Source organism: Lagopus muta, chromosome 3 (assembly GCF_023343835.1).
Source record: "Lagopus muta isolate bLagMut1 chromosome 3, bLagMut1 primary, whole genome shotgun sequence".
Lineage (NCBI taxonomy): Eukaryota > Metazoa > Chordata > Aves > Galliformes > Phasianidae > Lagopus > Lagopus muta.
In genome coordinates this window covers 74,251,197-74,264,788 of record NC_064435.1, presented here as the reverse complement: position 1 = coordinate 74,264,788, position 13,592 = coordinate 74,251,197, and the positions used below count along the sequence as shown (strand labels likewise).

General features: G+C 36.8%; 1 protein-coding gene across 10 annotated transcripts in view; it reads left to right on the top strand.

The window, feature by feature from the left end:
* CDH12 (cadherin 12) overlaps positions 1-13,592 on the top strand; it is a 511,787-nt gene that overhangs the window by 455,593 nt on the left and 42,602 nt on the right. For 9 of the 10 annotated variants that reach the window (XM_048939406.1, XM_048939405.1, XM_048939403.1 and 6 more), the window contains one exon: positions 10,054-10,241. In XM_048939406.1, coding sequence (XP_048795363.1) covers positions 10,054-10,241 — 188 coding nt within the window. Of the gene's footprint in view, positions 1-10,053; positions 10,242-13,592 lie in introns of those variants that run through there. The other variant, XM_048939410.1, reaches the window with a different exon arrangement.

The window sequence follows — 13,592 nt, the reverse complement described above, 5'->3', positions numbered from 1 at the left end:
GTTCCTACAAGAATCAAAGGAGGACTTAGGGTAATTCCTCTTTGATCCAGGATCCTTCCACATCTTATAACTGTACAATTGGATATCCATCTCCCCCTCCTGTGCCCTTCTCTTTCCTCCTCATCCTGTCTGCCTTTATATTCAACATTCATTCTTGTCTGCATTATCCTAGAAGAGACATAAATTAACCTTTGATCACATTTTTATCTAGTAACTAATGCATGGTAATTTCCTTCTCCTTCCCAAGTATTTGTTAGTTTTCTTTAGTTTTGTTTAGTTTTATTTTTAACTCCCTAATAACGTAGCTAATTAATTTATCCTTTGGTAAAGGGTGAATTTCTGTATTCTCAAAGCTACCTCTTCCAGATTTGAGTCTCTCCACTTTTTTCTGTACTGACATAATCAGTTGTCACTGTCCCAGATAAGCTCTTTATATTTTATTTGCGCTTGGTTTTTCCACTTCACCATTTGCACAGTGACTCTTCCTTCTGTTTCTATTTGAACCACCTATGTTTGCTGTGTGCTTGCCAGCAAGTCATATAGGGCTTTTTCTCCCACTCTACCACATAATCAGTACTCCTATAGATTTTTTTGCTTATGCTAAGAGAATAAGGTACACAATCTCTTTTTGCTCTGAAGATTTGAAGAAGGATGGAGAGTGTTAGGGAACATTTAAATCATGCATACATATCATAAGGATAGCCCCTGGAGTTTTGTTCAACATCATGTAAAAATTTCTCAGACTTATTTGGGAGTTTTGGGTCATTAGCACAGTTAAGGTGTTTTTCTCAGCAGTCCCTTTCCATGAAGATGACCTATTTTGATGTGGATAAGAGAATTTAATAACATGGAAGTAGGGCATTATATACTGGCTGGCTTCTAGGCTGCCAAATATAGATGGATACATGAAATTTCTTTGTGCAGCTGTAGCTTTTTTTGAACCTGTGCTTAGCAATCCAGGAGATGCAGCTCCCCTTTTGACATAGCACCTGATGCTTTGTAGGCATCTGTCACTATTTTTGTGTGTGCAACATGAACAGTGAATTAACACAAACTTCAACATCTATACCAATTCCAATCTATATTTTTTCCAGCTTTCTTTTATTTCTTTTTCTTATTCCTTTACGTATTAGAATACTTCAACTACTCTAACTAAGAGCAGATTTGCCCCAGAAAGTGGATGCACTCTTTGTAAAAAGTCCCTAACAAGCTTTTTTTGTTTTGGTAGCTGTCACTGTTGCATATTCTTGATCATAAAGCATCTCCAAGTGTGAATTATTTGATTGAGGCAGAAGGACGACAAACAAAGAAACCCTGAAGCATAATATTAAGAAAAAACAACTGAGAACTAAATATTCTGTTACCATAGACTCTCAAAACATTAAATGTTTAGTAAATTTTATATCTGCTACACTTATACTGTTACTGTTTTTGTTTTCTTTTAACATTATGAAAAATGCATAACTTGCAAAGGCTATTCTTAGAGGACTACTTGGAGTATTTTCTGAAAGAAATAAAACTTCTTCAAAGCTGTAAATGAGAACTATTGAACCCCTAGCTACAAAACAGAGCACTCAAACAAATATATCTATCTCTTGATACTATTCCATAGCCATTTAAAATATATATGATTTATCAACATGTAAAATGTAATGTTCTAATGGCATAACAAGCAATAATCCTGGAAACAGAAAGAATACAACAATGGATAGCAGTTAAATATTATATATCATTCATACAATTTTCCTGGTAATCTGCATTTATCCAATTTATTTTCTTCCTCTCATCAGATTTAAGTGGTAATTGATCATTAACTGCAAGATTTATGGGTCAATTATTTTTAAACATCATTATCATCATAATAGGTTATTATCATTAATAATTGTATTTTACATCTGCTGCCTGCTGTGTAGAAAGTGTAAACAAATACGGTTAATAGAAATTCAAACAACTTTCAAGAATCATGTTGTTCATTTCACCCCAATATGTTTTCTGTCGGAAGTAGTGAAGAAATTACACATTCAAAACACAGAGAACATTTAGATAGGAGGAGTGTGATACCACACTACCCATGGTATCATTAAGACAGCTCAAAAGCAGCATACACCTGTGCCTGCACTCTGACACTGAAGAGTAACCAGGACTATAGATACAACAGCATGGGATCGCTTTGCAGTGCCTGAAGAATTGTTTGCAAAGTGACACACAGACAACAGTGTCCCTTGCTCCATCACTATCATTTTTAGCAGCATCTGTCTTTTTCCGGGAGACCTTTTGCCCAAGTAAGATATCAACACTGCCTTTCTGTTTCTGACTATAATGAGCTTCTGTTCTGGGATAAAAGTGAAACGTAAAGTGAAACAGACCATATGTAATTATCTAATTATGATAGATTAGGCTAATGATTTTCAGAAGTACCTAATTAAACAGAGTTGTAGTCAGATTTTCAGGAGTGTATACTCCTTCTAAAAGCATGAAATGAGATACCTAAAAAGTGCTCACAGCAATTCTGAGATTTCTATTGACAGCAACAGGAGCTGTAGATACTAGGCTGCTTTGAAACTCTCTTTTCCATATCAAAATGCACGCTGATGGCTGTCTGAGACCATAATGCGGTGAGTTGAGTTTTTGCTTAAATAAATCTATAAAAATAAAAATGATAGACATACTCTGTAGAAACTCTTTCAAGTTTTCTTCTACAAGCATGATCATTATTTTTTTCTCAGTAGCTTCCTCAGTCAATTTGTTGATGTTATAAACTTCATTGCCAACACACCCAAGAGTGTTATTTATTAGTAAGCATACACATCTGACCATTCACAGATTTCTTTTCAAATTGAACAGTGTTTATACAGAGGTCAAATCTTCAATAGTTAAGCTGGAAGATGTAAGCATCTATTTTACTTAGTTGATCATATTGGCTGCAAGAAATAAACGGACAAATGAGTGTGAATCCAGAGGAGGACTATGAAGATGATCAGAGAGCTGGAGCAACTCTCCTTTGAAGACAAGCTGAGTTGGCATTTTTCAGCCTAGAAAATAGAAAGTTTGGGGGAAATCCAGTAGCTAAATGGGGCTCCATAGAAAATATAGGGAGAGACTTTCTCAGGGAATGTAGTGATAGGACAAGGGATAAAGATTAAACTAAAAGAGAGTAGATTAAGATTAGAAATTAGGAAGAAAATATTTACTCAGAGGGTGATGAGACACTAAAACAGGTTGCTGAGAGGCTGTGCATGCTCTATCCCTGAAGGTGTTCAATGCCAGGCTGGATGGGGCTTTGAGTAACCTGGTCTAGGGGAAGGTGACTGCTAAAGCAGGGGAATTGCAACTAGAAAGTCTTTACGTTCACTTCCAACATAAACTATTCCATGTTTCTATGATTCTGTGATTCTAAAGTACAAGAGGCTACAAGTGTGATGCTCATTGTATCATTACTTTTTGATCTGTATCATCCATTAAATAAAAATATTTCAAGGAAACTACATACAGTAAACCGAAACTGAAAACAAAGATTGTGCCAACTTGGTGAAGAAAATAATGTATATTTAAAGAAAGCTATTTACAGAAGATACAGCCAATGAGTATGTGGAAATAAAAATCTTCTGAGCAATACAGATGTGGAACATACTTTGTTTAGGTGAATTTAATCATGCAACTCAGCCATGACTCTGAGTATGGATAGTTACCTAATTTTCTTAGTTTAGAGAAAAATGGTTATTCCAATATGGATGATTTATAACATTTAGCTTAAGTTTTAAAGTAAGTAGGAAAATTTTATTGTGTTATTACATTTTTTGCCGAAGTAATAAAAAAAGTCAAAAAGCTCCCATAAGATATTGAAGAAGAGATGTTAAGCAGAGCATTACGTACTCTGTGTTCCATCCTCAGCAATATACTTTTTATCATGTTAACGTTTTGCGTATGTCCTGCAATTTAAATTTTATGGAGAGAATGACTGTATTGATTTATCGCATGGTGACAGTGTGATCATTAGAATATTACCAATAGACTGACCTGGTAAGTGTCAATTACATGGTGCCTGGTATTCTGAAAAAGAAAAGATATTTTCTCCTGAAAATTATCCTTCTTCCCTAGCAAGCACATCTTTTAGCACAGAAATGCACTGAGAAAGTAAGATTTTGCACAAATAACCATATAGAAATTGTTTTCTCTTACATCAAGAGAATCCACCCCAAACAGACAGAAACTGTGGGTCTGAATATCCTGAGCTGAAAAATAAACTGTTGGAGCAAGCATTTGGGAAAAAATCCCATTTCCCAAATGCTTGCTCCAACTAGGAGGATATTGAGCCCTTTGGAATTAATTTCTGACATGCAGTGGGGAGGTTTGTTTTTAGAAAGCTTTTTGACTAGAGCATTTCAGTAGAAATAAAAAACAATCAGCAAATGTTTAAGTTGAAATTTTTCAGAACACAGAAGTATACTGGATGTGATTGATTTTTCTTTTCTTCTAGCAAGGGAAGAGGAACGCAGGAATTTAACCTTTTAGCTCACCTGAGGGGCTGGCAGGGTCTTGCTCAGGAGCTGCTAGTGGTGGAGAAAGTCCATCATATGCATCACTCATTCCTTGGGTAGGATCAAACACCAAGGGACTTTTGTTTCTGCTTCTTTTATGATGAATAATGTCCAGGCTCTTAGCAAGTTTAAAAAGCCTAGGGAAATGTAGTCCACGCTATGTGTACACATAGAGATCCACAGCAGAGACCTGAGTGTTTTCTAAAATAATTATGCTATATCTAATGAGGCTGTCCTAATTCAGAGCACTGGTGCTGGAGATGGAAGAAGTCTTGCCATAAATGAAGCTCTACCTACGCCTATGCCAGGTGATGTGAGCTGCATCACAGCATACTGTGACAAAACCCATCTTTTTTTCTATTCCTTGCTCAAGGACCCAGGCCCAACAGGTTTTAGGGCCGCAACATGGAAAGGAATTAGTACATCTCTGTGCTGTCACAGCTTCCTCATGTTAAGAGCAGGCACACCAAATGCTGTGATCGGTTGATTAGCAGTAGCTGATGTGATAGGTTAAATATACTGAGTATCTGTATTCACAGTATTCTGTGTTTTGCTTACTCCACTGTTATAATACTGACACGTAAAGATGAGCCATTGGCTTTGAATTATTCTTAAAAAGAAAGAAATTGGTGCCCTTATGACCTTCTCAGGATAAAACCTGAAATGTTTTTATCAATTTAAGATAAAATAGCTCTAGTATTCATACTAGTTTTATTTTTAAAGGAAATCTTTTTATTTGGTTTAATTTTATTCTTTAGGTTTGCAAAATATTATTATAATATACACAGTTGAGTTTTTTTCCCTGAGAAAACAGGAGAGATTTTGATCAAAGACAAATGATTTTATTTCACTATTGCTGACTGTAACATTTGTGTTTTCAAGGTTAATTCCAATGCAGTATTTTAAAGGAACAGAATTGAATATAGACAAAGAAGAATCAGTGGAGGATAATCTCATATGCACACAGTACATGTAGAGTGACAGTTGAGAAAAATGCTCAGATAAGATTTACTGATCAACTGTTTGCTTGAATGCAAAGTCCTTAGATACTAACCTGCGTTACTTCCTAGTGCTTATTCTACTCATGAGATACAATGATGGATTTCATTTCTTATTCTCATTGGAATTGAAAGGTTTTTTTATAAAGTGATGATGTACCAATAACCTGCAGCTGTGGGAAAACAAGAAAACTCCAGAAAAGCACCTTTGAAAATGAGAATCAAGTCCCAGAGCTTTTGAGTCTTAAGAACTAAAACTAATCTAGTCATGTCAAAAGAACTGTAAATGTGTGCTGAATTTCAGTCAATATGACTGATTACCTGTCACTTATCTCTCATTTCTTCCCACTGTGTTTTAGAAGCTCTGCAGCAGTGTGTATTAGCTGTTAGCTCACCTCCACTTGCGCTTCTTGAATGTTTTTGAGGCTCTGTAAGCATCAATAGTGTCATCACTCACTTCATTTTATCATCCTCATTGATGCTGCTCAAACTGAAACTCCAAGAAATTTTCAGTGTGGATAACAGGATACTAGGCAGGGCTGATATAGGAAGGTCTACATGCTTAAGCTGTGTAATCATTGGGCTTCATTTCTCTAGCTTTGGATTCTTCACTATGTGTGATTGAAATTTAGTTGTGACATATTTCATAAGTTAAGCACATCAACAGATAAATGATTTTTAAATTTAAAACTATTATTTAATGATTTGCTTTCCTTAAGATTCCATTTTTGACAGACTGCAAAATCTTGACCATGCAGAATGCATTGCCACTGGTTTTCTATGTGTAAATTACTCAGACATGCACACATCACTGAAATTTGTAAAGTTCAACTTCTCAGTGCAGTCAGAGGGAAGTAAGGTCTTGCTCCTTTGATACACCCCTTGTCACTCATAGAATGAGTCATAGAATCACAGAATGACTTGGGTTGGGATCTTATAGATCACTTTCAACCCCCCTGCCCTGGTCAGGGTTGCCACCCTCCAGCTCAAGCTGCCCAGGGCCCCATCCAACCTGGTCTTGAGCGACTCCAGGAATGAAGCATCCACAACTTCTCTAGGCAGCCTATTCCAGGACCTCACTGCCCTCTGAGTAAAGAATTTCCTCCTAATATTTAACCTAAATCTCCCCTCTTTTAGTTTAAAACCATTCTCTCTTATCTCATCTCCCTCCTTCAAGCTTCTTCAAGTTTTGGAAGGCTTCAGTGAGGTCCCTGACCCTTCCTCTTCTCCTAGCTAAACAAGTCCAATTCCTTCAGCCTTTCTTCATAGGAAAGGTGCTCCAGTCCACTGATCAACTTCATGGCCATTCTCTGCACCTGTTCCATTAGCTCTGTGTCTTTCTTGTGTTGGAGGCCCCCCAGGCCTGGATGCATACTCCAGATGGGGCATCAAACAGCAGAGAAGAGAGGACAATCACCCTGGTGACAATTTGATGCAGCCCAGGGTACAGTTGGCCATCTAGACTGCAATCATACACTGCTGACTTGTGTCCAGTTTTTTATCCAACAGGATCCCCAAGTCCTTTTCCTCAGGGCTGCTCATCCTTTAAGAAATCCAGCAACAAAATGAAAAATAAATAAATAAATAAATAAAAAATAAAAAATAAAAAATAAAAAATTAAAAGGAGATTTATGCAACTAGAAGACCAATGAGAGAATCTGCAAGATTTCATAGAAATATTTAAGCAGTATAATCAGTGCTACGTAAGTTTGTCCAAGATCCTTGTCCCATAATTTATAGAAACTGCAGAGAATAAATTTTTCAGGACATGCATAGAATCATAGAATCATAATCACATTCAGAAGCAGAAAGCTTGTTTCAATGTATCTCTACAGCAAATGGAGATAGTAGTCAATACTGGAGAAATAGACAATAAAAATTGCATAATGCTTAAATATCATAGCAAATTCACAGCACAAAGTACTGCCTTCTGGAAATAGAATAAGGATCTGCAAAATAATCTTTCCGGTACATTTTATGTCCAGCATGTGTAAACACTCCAAATGTCTTCTTTTCTTTACAAAGACTGTTTTCTGAAGATAAAAAGGGTTTTCATGCTATGCATTACATCCTGTTGAAATTCCTCCTTGAGCTGGCAACAATATACATTGTTTGTTCTGATTTATTTTATTCCAGTAGTATGTTGTTGAAATAGCACAATTAGTAGTTCCCACACACTATGAAAGTGCTATTGCTAGAGAAGGCTGGCAGTGTAATTACATACTGCATCTTCAGAGATCTGACTCTGGCAGAGTTGAGGATTACTTCAGAGTTTCAAATTAATCTGCATGACCCTATCTTTATTGGTGTTGAATTTCTGGAAGTGATGAAATGCCAAGTCATTGAAAATAACTGATATAGGCCTAAACAATCTGAAATGAGTAATGTAGTGTTTCTTTGACTTCATCTAAGTCCTATATGTTTTACAGCCAGGTATAATATTTTATAGGGAAATGTTTGTTTTAATGAATCTGAGTGCTCTTCGGTTCATTAGGAATATATCAACAAGACAGAGAAGGAAAAATCTAATGCTCTTACATTTTATGTTCACCAAAAATTTGTCAGTAAAGAGCATACACTGCAGCAATGACTTCTGTGATGAGCACAAGTGTCTGTAAAAGACATGGACATCATTTCTGAAATTACACAGTGAAAGTGTAACAGAGTGATTCAGGTGTAGGTGAAGCCCTCTTGGGTATATTTTCTTCCACCTCTTTGAAGAAATCTCCACAGCAGACACACAGTAATAAGCATATTTGCAAATGACATTATGTCACAGTAGGATTTGTGATTGTCTCCTGCATACCACATCAAAATTTTGTTAGAGTCATTAAAATACAACTAAGGAATAGCTACGCAGTCTTGATAACACTGTACATCAAGGTGCTCATTTCCAGCAGCTAAAACAAGATATGTAAATGTCCCTGCATTGCATTACTTTAGAATAAAATGGTGAAATGATAATTACGCAATCTTTAGTAGTTCAGTCAATGAATGCTACAAAGCCACACATGATAATGTCCAAATGCAGAGCTAACAGAGGCAGACTTTGCTTACAGGGATTGTCTCAAACAAATAAAGCCAGTACTGCCTTCAGATAGACTATGTAAAGTGAGTTACAGGGGAAGGAAGCAGACAAAAATCATTTTTTCAGGGCAATCCAAGAGTCAATTAAATGGGTACTCTTGTTCAAACTATTAGCTCACAGAAAAGCAGGTTTGCTCTTAGTCCAGCAATGTGAATGTCAGATTTTCCTTCCCCTGGAAATACCAAGAAGCAAAAAGCTGGCACAGCATGCACTGTAAGGAGTAAACGACAAGGAGCAGTGTATGCTGTTTAATTCAGCTGCAAGATGTGGAAGTCATCTGTCCTCCTGTCAGCAGATATATAGCTTCTCAGAACCTTGTTGTGGGACATGTGACTAAACAACTGCCAGGGGGAAATCTCTGACATGTCCCCTCAGTGTGACCCCACTATTCACAGAAGCTTGTCCTCCTGTACTCCTGAGAAAGAGATGTAGATGCCCTCCTGCCTTCTCACATGCAGGGAACAGACAAAGTCTTTGTCAGTGCTCTGCTAAGCTGATGGGGCTGCTCTGATGGAGCCACAGGAGTATAGCAGTGACCATGAAACATGCAGTCGACAGGGCAAGGAAGGTAGGCCTCCGCCCTGCACAGTACTGTGCATCTGCATGATGTCAAACACTGAGGGCAGCTCCTGGTGGAACTGAAGTCAGGACTGGCTCAAAGTGCTTGCAGACTTTGCTTCTTGCTTTTTTTATCACTATGACCAGCACTTTTGCAAAATTGCTCTTTCTCTGAATGACAACATTTTGTCCTTACATGTTAATGATTCCTAAAAAAGTGCATGCTTTTCTGGATGTTTTTACCTTTTTTTACTCTTAGTGTTAAATAAGCGGAAAATAAAAATGTGCAGAGCTGGAGATTTACGTTTGCCCCTGTAATTTTACTAAGTGCGCCCTCTGGTGGCCAATGGGTGAACAAAACTTTTTATGTCTTCCCCCCTCACAAGGAGTTGTACATGTCATTATAATACTGAGTATTACGGTAATGGGTGGACACACTTTTTCTATTGAATTTTTCCTTTCAAGTACTTTGACATGCATAGATATGTGCTCTCAAATAAAATAAGAATTCAGATACTAAAAACTGTATTGAACATAGAAGGAAGTAAATGCTCATTGTAAACATGTGCCGTCTGCAAGTAGAATTAAGTTCAGTTGAGTCGATCATATGTGTAAATTACAAAAAGAGAGACAGAAAGACAGAAAGATGCTAAGATCCCTGCAGTCGCATTGTTCCAAACTGAGCAAGTAGGGGAAATTAGCATATTTGGTGGGTAACACATTGATCTGTCTAATCCTTTGTATCCTCTAAACTTTTGGGTTTTTGATCTCATTATTTCAATTGGATGTTTTATGTCTGTTTATTTTGTACAGGCTCCATGTTTTTGCTATGTTGTTTATCTCGAGATTGAATTTTACTACTTTCTTGCAGGTATCTTTCATTTGAAAGTGCCCGAGTCCTCTCATGTTGGTTCTGCTATTGGAAGAATCAGAGCTGTGGATCCTGACTTTGGGGAAAATGCAGAAATTGAGTACAACATAGTTCCAGGAGATGGAGGTAACTTGTTTGACATCACAACAGATGAGAACACCCAGGAAGGAGTCATCAAACTTAAAAAGGTATGTGGCAAAGATGTGTAGTGTGTACCCACGGCTTAAATGAGAAGCTAAGAAATAATTATTTTATGGAAGTATTTGCTTTAAAACTGTGGGGGGAATACTGTGGTTCGGAACATTAAGTGAAGAAGTAATGTTTTACATTTGGGATCATATATTTCATTTTTTATTTGTAAGCATTTTGGTTTGATTTTTTTAAAACATTTTATGCTTATTATTTTTAATAATAAAACTTCTGTTCAATACTTTGGTGATCACAATTCTTAATTGGATTAGAAGACTTGCAGATGGTTTCAAAGCCATTGGTCCTACCTCCAGTCTCCTTTTACTGTCCCAAATGGATGATTTTCAGATATTCATTTGAGGGAGTAAACCCCAACAAACCCCTAGCTGTTGATAATGTCTCTATGTACTAGAAGAAAAAAAATAAAAGGAAAGATTATTAAATACATTGATTTCAAAGACAGAGAGAATAAACATTGTTTGGAATGTGATGATTGAAGTATTCACAAAGAGAGACCCAAAATAAGGACGATCACATTTTAACCAATAGCACTTTATAGGAATTTTAGGATGTATAATTGACCCACAATTTGAGGTGTGGAGGGGGGAGTGATAAATAACACAATGAATGCTGTATACAGATATGTTTGAGTTATTCATTGTATTCATTTTGCTGATTTGTTTAGACTTTCCAGTAATAATTTACAGCATATCTGAAACCTTAGAGTGCGTTTGTAATAGCAGGAGGATCTTGTAATCAATAAGTTGGTTGATGTTGCCAGATGGAAATGTTGGAGTATTAATCTATGTTAGAGTGTATTCTGTGCCAAAAACATGGAGGAGGAAAAAAATGAAAAATAATGATCCTAGTACCCTCCTAATCTTCATCACAACAAGTCTGGGAACTGTGATGGGCTGCACAGATCAGGGAGACTATCTTTGTTCTATGCAGGAGCATGAAAAAAAGATAAATTTTAACACATGGATTCTTCAGTAATAAGTGCCTTTATATAGATCCTAGATCTTACCCTTCATGTTTTGTGGTTTTTGTTTTTGTTTTTGTTTGTTTTTTTTCTCAAGTAGAAAGTCCCTTTCACTAATCCCTAAATGTTTCAGGTGTTTAAGACATTTTGGAATCACCCAAAATCCATCCGATTTCTGTGCTGGATCCTGAGTTAAACAAAAGCAGTTCAGATTCTTAAACTCAGATGTCTTTTAATCTTTTCTACACTTGTAGCAATACAGACATATTTTCATGGGTTGTAGTTTCCAGATTTTCAGAAGTGCTGGACATTCACATTTCAATAGACAACTACTAAAATTCATGCTACTGATATTGTACTTGCAGCAGCACTATTTATTAGCCTGCAAAGAAGCAATTTCAAAACACTTATTTGACCTTCTGGGATGACACAAGTACTTACATTAGGTATGTACTTAAGTAATTCTTTAAATCAGAGTCAGTGAATGAATAGGATCAACACTGTGAATTATAAGTAATACTCAGTAAAAACAGTTAATGAAAAGTGTGCTTTAAAAGCAAATTAGCACTTGTTTCTGTACCACAGCATACTCCAATTTTGTATGTACTGCAGTAATCCATCACTGAGCCATTTCAAGTACATCTTTGTCATTTATAAATTTTCCTTATATTTTTCCTGAAAATTTTTTTGCATGCAGAAAAATGTCAGCCATTGCACAGATGCCTTTTGATTCCATTGTTATGCAAAAAATCCCATGGAGCCATTTCTTTATCAAAATCAAGAAAGTGGAAGCCTTCCTGGACTACGTTTATTGGTGGAAGGAACATTTGCTAACAAAAAGCCTAATTGCTCTTTTCAGCACATTAAGTGAATTGCTGGCGACAAAAGCCCATTTACAGTGTCTCAGACATTGAATAAGCATGACCAGCTAAAGCTGGGCAAGGTACATGTCTTAAATCATTCATCTGGGTTGCTAGTTTATTTGCATGCTGTGATCCAATATAAGCTTGATTACTGCTGCTCATTCACTATTTACATATTTTAAAATTTGAATGCATGTTATTGTCTTCCGCCAAAGAAATGATAAAAATGCCATTTAGCACCATTGTGTGGATAGTACTGTAATTGCTTCCTCTCCTTCTTAAAATAAGTAAATAAATAAATGAATAAATCATATTTTGAACTGAAGAAGGAGGAATTGTCTGGCTTTAGGATACAAGAATCTGGCATACTAGGGATAGAATGGCCAGTCTCTTCCCTTGTCCAGCCCTGTCCTCTACTGTGTTTTTGGGTTTTATGCTTATGTAATACCTGTCATCCTACCTGGTTACTCAAAAAAAGACACAGAGCGTAAACTGAAAGAAGTGGGGAGCCAGAAGGGACTGATTTCCTCTGGACCAATGTATAGTGGGCATAGAGCAGTTCTCCCATGTACAGGAGAAAAAGTCAGATCTAGACAAGCTCCTGGTTCTTTCTAAACTTAGATCTATAAAGACCACATACAGCAGGAAATAGAAAACAGAAGGATCCAAACTTTGCTGCACAGTTAGCCCTAGCTTTAATTAAACCAAGGATAAATGCACAGAAGCCTCAGCATAAGCCAGAAATTGGGCAGGATTCAAGTATTGACCCTGACTCAGACACTACTTTTCTAACCAAAATGTCCCAAAAACCCAGGAGAGAGATGTTTTTGGTCTCCTTCCAGGTTCAGTCCTGCTGTGCTGAAGGCAGCCCCTTTTTCCTTCTCCATGCTACATATTTTTTGCAAAAATTGTTTGCCACATGGTCATGAGTAACTGGAAGAATCTCCCTTGCCTATGTGCTATACTCCAAATATGACACTTCAACTCCTCCTCAGGCAGCAAACAGGAGATTCCCAGATGCTGATTGACTTCTCCCCTTCTCTGCATACAAAACACACATTCATTTTACCCACTTTCCATTAAATGTCTGAGCACTCAAGATTTGACCAGATCTGCTGCGCTTGTTGTAGGTTTGTTGTAGAGATCTCTCTTTTTTTTTTTTTAAACTGTGTGTTCTCAGCTCTACAACTGATGAATGTTTCTGTTTGACCCAGAGATTCCTTTAACTAACATACTCCGTAGCACTAGCTATTTACTAAAGCTATTTAAAATCCATTGCAGAAATACAACTAGTGAAAAGTGTCAGTGCACAGCAGCGAATGGTCTAATAGCTTGCATTTCACATATAACAACTCAGCCCATTTTTAAGTGGAAAGCATTACTAGGCTTTCTGACAGGCACCTGAGACAGAGTATGGAAGACAAGTCTAAGACAGTACTCGCTTCCTCTCAATGCAGAACACAGTTCTGCTGCCTATAACTAATCATAGGTCTTGGGATTTACAG